Source organism: Trachurus trachurus, assembly GCF_905171665.1.
Source record: "Trachurus trachurus genome assembly, chromosome: 2".
In the NCBI taxonomy this organism is placed as follows: Eukaryota; Metazoa; Chordata; class Actinopteri; order Carangiformes; family Carangidae; genus Trachurus; species Trachurus trachurus.
Window position 1 is genome coordinate 13,386,307 of NC_139914.1, and position 5,232 is coordinate 13,391,538.

Here is a 5,232-nt window from a genome sequence, read left to right on the forward strand (position 1 = left end):
TGCGTTTCTAGCGACGCAGTGCGCATCCATGAAACATCACCGACGGACTTTGTCCGGTCGACCAGTCGCGAGCTGCTTTCTATGGTCGCGAGCCGTCGCCATCGGCGTTGTGTTTCATGAGAAGACCGACGGTGACATAGATGAGGCAGCAGCTCCTCTAACTTCACACTCTCAGGACTTCCCTTCCTCGTCTGTTATGACGGTTGCTGCAGCTTCGAGGCTCATTACCGCCACCTAGATTGGAGTGAGGACTCGACTTTTTTTTATTTTTTATATATATTCATTCAGGCGTATTCGTCGTGTGACTGTGTGCACCGAACCGTGACCTCCGTACCGTGACGGCACAGGACGAATACATATACCGTTACACCCCTAATATAAACTGTAAAGAGTTGTGAGATGTGTCATGGCTCTGGTCTTAGTCGTCTGGCTCTTCTCCTCCTCTCAACCTCCAGGTAAATGCTACGGTGTCTACTGCTGCGAGGGCTGCAAAGGCTTCTTCAAGAGGGCAATACGCAGAGAATTGCCCTACACGTGTTCGGGCAATAAAGACTGTATTGTGGACAAGGAGCAGAGGAAATACTGCCAGTACTGCCGCTACCAGAAGTGCCTGGCCATGGGCATGAAGAGAGAGCTGGCGAGAGATAGAGAAGGTGAGCGGCGTGAACCACTCACCCTCAGCCTCTTCTGCTCATTTAACACGGCTTTCCCACACATTGTTGAAGGCTTTAACGCAAATTATGATTTATTTCATGTAAGTAGCTGAGCTCTTTAACTTGATTTAAAAAGGTTATTGCCAACACAGTAGCTGTGGTGTTGTGTGTTTGTTAAGGACAGACACTGAAGGCTCACATTGATTCAGTCTTGCAGCAGCAGCGCTCTGCAGACATAATATACGTCATCCAGAACAAATCAGATTTTAAGATTATCCTGTGGTAGTGGAGGAAAAAAACCCATACCCTGCATCGGTACAAAGTCCCCAGTGTCAGAGTCCCTAGAAAAAGGCAACACAGAGCTCAAAATGTATGAGTCATGTGCAGCTGTATCTCTCAAGATTTTTACCGGCACACTGGTACCTCCCACCAGCGACACACGGCCTTCGGACATGAATGCTGAAAAGTCAGGTCCTCTCCCACACTTGAGCTGCTGAGAAGACACAGAGACAGGAACCACAGACACAGCACAAACACCTGAACTTGACTGGCCCCCGCCATTTCCCCAGCGAGCATTAGCTTCTGGGCATTCAGATTTCCAATGTCCCCTTCCTTTACAAAAGTTACAAACTTTTGAAATGTCAGAATGAAACTGTCCCCTTGTAGTGTACTCAGACTTACCATGGCGTGGAGGCCGTTTCTCTTCCCACTGGCTGGGGCCTCGATACACACCAGACTCAGGAGTTCTGAAGTCGCCCCTGTGTGTCAACACGTACTCATCAGCCAATACAGCGGCCTCGGCGGCCGTCTTCACTTTGTGCTCGCTGATGTACACTGCAATATGGCCGGGAACAGAATCTTTAAATTTTTCCAACACCATCATATCACATAAAGCGCCAAAAGTGTCCACCTCTGAAGCCACGCACCACCGACCAAAAAACGTGACCAGATCCCTGGCAAATTCAACATGGCTTTGCTTGCCCGACTTCTCCCAGGATCTAAATTTCTGGCGGTAAGCTTCAGGAACCAATTCATAAATCTTCAACACTGCAGCTTTAACAGTAAGGTAGACCCTACTTTCCGCCACTGACAGCGCTGAATAGGCTTCCTGTGCCTTACCTGTTAACACACATTGCAGCAAAAGAGTACATTCGGAGTCAGACCAGCCCCTGTTCTCAGCTACACGCTCGAATAAAGAGAAAAAAATGTCAGGGTCTCGTTCACTGAACTGAGGGACCAGACGCAGGCTACCACCAACATCAAATGACGAACTGGAACCACCAACGAGGCCACGGCCATCTCTAGCATGCAACGTCAGCCTCCGCTCGTCTAGCTCCAGCCTTTTCAGTTCAGTCTCACGCTTCAGTTTCTCCATCTGCAGACACAGCAACTCTTTCCTCTGCTCAAACGTCAAAGTCACATCATCACGGTCAGACACAATACTGCTCCCCACAGGACCAGCAGCCGGTGCTTTGAAACACCCCTCGTCAAACAAATTAGCTTTGAGAATGTTCTTCATATTTTCCCTCATTCTCTTATCACCAACATCCAAGTCAAAATGTTCCGCAACACGGATCAATTGTTCACGTGACAAGTCCTCCAACAACTCCTCTGAAGGCTCCCTCAAAAACACGTCCGCACTCGCCATTTCTCATCCACACTCACTTTCACTGCGCCCGCTGCTTAATTGGCCAAAAAACAAAACAAACTCGCAGCACGCGGAGTCCAACACAGCCCAAGCGTCACCGTAGCACCGTCCCTCTAACTGCCTAACCAGACTAGCTAACTCCCCCCCTAGTCTTCAGGCGTTAGTTGCGGTGGGTATTTATGCACTTTTTACCAGAGACCCGGCAGAGCAACCAGTAATTGGCGACCTTACCTGCAGCCTCGGCCGTGCTCCCGAGCCAACTGCTCCAGCCACTTTCACACCACACTACAACCCCCCACTGCGAACACCAAAGGGAGTCCGCACTTCAGCCTAACAGGGACAGAAACAACGGCAACTTACGATGGCCGCGGCTGGCCGTCAGGTCCACTGCCACAAAGAAAAAAAAGAAAAACTGACCAACAGGCCCACAATTACCTTGTTGCAACAAGCAGCGGCTTCACAGACATAACCACTTCCCCTCGTCAAACGCTACTCCCGCGATCAGCTGAGCGTTCACTCAACACTGTAACCAGCAACAGCTGTGTGCTGACGTCACACTACAACCGCTACGGACTTCATTCACAAAACCCACGAAAATCTGCCCACAGGCCTCACCTGCGCTCCTGGGTCAACGAAAATGGACGAGCCCCCACATGTTACGGTCCGGCTCTGAGACGGTAACAAAGGATGGGAGAGGAGACGAGGTTCCAACGCAAGTGATTTATTTTAACATAAACAATGATAATGAAAAAGGTCAGTATCAGTGATCAGTGGTGTAGGCGTGTGTGGATGCATGTGTGCGTGTGGGTGCGGAACAAAAGAGGAAACGAAAGAGCCAGCCGCGCCGTGGCGTCCTCTGGAACGGCGTGGAGAGGAGTGTCCCCGTGATTCCCACGTCGGGTCAAATACGCTCCACCGGGCCCAGGTGTAGCGCATTCCCCCTGATGGCAATCCCAGCTCCGCTGAACCTGGACACAAAGCAGACCAACCAGCAGCCTGCCAAAGACCAGCCCACACCCTAGGGGGCGGGGTCGTCACACCCTCATCAAACTCATCAAATACACAACCCAACAACTCCAAAAGGCTGTCATGGACAAGTTGTGACCTGCACAATCGCCACGCTATGAGATATGCTATGAGACGGAGTTGTTTTAGAGGTAAATTCATGCAAAACCGCTGATGCGCATTGCGTTCAGGGACAGTTTTTCAGCAAGCAGTCTCTGTATTTACCTAGAAAACGGCTCTGTTTCGTAACATTTCATTTATCTCATAGCGTGGCGATTGTGCAGGTCACAACTTGTCCACGAAAGCGTTTTGGAGTTTTGGGATTTTGTATTTAATGAGAAACCAATAAATTCCTTTAGCCTCCGTAGCGTAGCTCTGAGCAGCTCACGGCTCTGCTCCGCCATTCTAAAAACAGCTTGCACCGACAATTAAAGGTAATGAACCTACTGCTATGACTAATTTGCCAAAATGTTGAACTATCCCTTAATCAAGAGTATTTTGCCCAAGTGTGACCAAGTCCAACATTTATGAACTAACACAAATCTAGACTTTTGTATGAATGTGTGTGAATGCGTAGCTCACATGTGGCAAAGCAAGCCACAGACGTTGACATCGACAAACATATCATGAAGTGGGCTCGAACGAGCGTTAAACACAGGTAACAGACTGGAAGCAACTGATTTAAACATCAGTTGCTTCCAGTCTGTTACCTGACTGAACATTTTGAACATCATGAACATTTTCTACTAGGTCTGCAACGATTAATCGACTATTTTTTTTTAAAGAATAAAAAGTCCAAATTCTCTGGTTCTGGCTTCTTAAATATGAATATTTTCCGGTTTCTCTAGTCTATGACAGTAAAGTGAATATCTTTTTTTTCTTCTTTTTCTTTTCCACGTCCAAGGTTCCGAACAAGAGGCTGAGGATGACCTGTGATGATGATGATGATGATGATGATGACCGGTGATGTCACTCTCCCCTCACTGCTACCCCTCTCTACAACCTTCACACATATGGCCAGCAAAGGCCTGGTTAATACTCGTGCTGCTGACGTTAATCACAAAGGCGTATCAAGGATCACAATGCACGCCTCACCCATCTATATGCATACTTAATGCTAGAGACTGTTCCTCCTGGATGAGCTTGCCCTGTTAGCAGGTTAAAGGGTGTCTGCCTTGTTCTCATGTTTATAATCAAAATGTATTCCCTTGTACAACATTTGGAGGGGGAAATTGTTCAAGTTCAAAACAAATGCCATGCTCTATTCAAGGACTGTTCACTTTCTGGATGCAGAAAATTCAGTGAACTTTATTCGATTACAATATTTAAGGCCAGATTACAATTGTTAAATTCAGATTGCCTTAAAGTTGTATGTTAACATGTTTTAAATACTTTGTCAGCAATTGTTGTTCATTCTGTTTACATATGTTTGTGCACTGGGCAATATGTCAGTAGCATGCTTAAGCAGGCAGGGGTGTGTGGGGACCATAAAACAGTGGCAAAAGAGAAATAATTTATTGGTCCTTTTCTGATTTTTCAGGAAATGACACTTTTCTCAAATCAAAACATGATTTTACATGTAAAGAAAGCAGCAGTTTGTAGCAAAACAGTGAAATTAAAAAATAAAAATAAAAAAGAGAGAGAAGAGATTTGACGTGTTAAAAACCAAGCCTATTTTTTAGGCCTTTTCTCAAAAATTGCATATCCATAATAAAATGAGTAGGGGAGACTGGGGACAGTTGCAACAAGGGACGGTTGCAACAAGCCTTATTTCTCCAATCAGAAACATGCTAGAGTGATGACACTCACACTGCACATTCACAGTTAGACCCTCTACCCACCAAGAATAGAAAATACATATTCAGCATCTGCTCCTGCTTGTACTGAGATAAAGTTGTTTTAAGGGTATGAAAGTAGCTTTTTTCA

The 5,232-nt window shown here is 46.6% G+C and overlaps 1 protein-coding gene across 1 annotated transcript; it reads left to right on the plus strand.

Moving 5' to 3' along the window:
* The first annotated feature begins 291 nt into the window (after window positions 1-291).
* On the plus strand, window positions 292-5,022 carry LOC311000576 (retinoic acid receptor RXR-gamma-like). The gene is made up of 2 exons (XM_083991314.1): window positions 292-653; window positions 4,211-5,022. The coding sequence occupies exons 1-2, from the start codon at window positions 407-409 to the stop codon at window positions 4,240-4,242; spliced, it is 279 nt and encodes a 92-aa protein (XP_083847440.1). The 5' UTR covers window positions 292-406; the 3' UTR covers window positions 4,243-5,022.
* The last annotated feature ends 210 nt before the right edge of the window (window positions 5,023-5,232 follow it).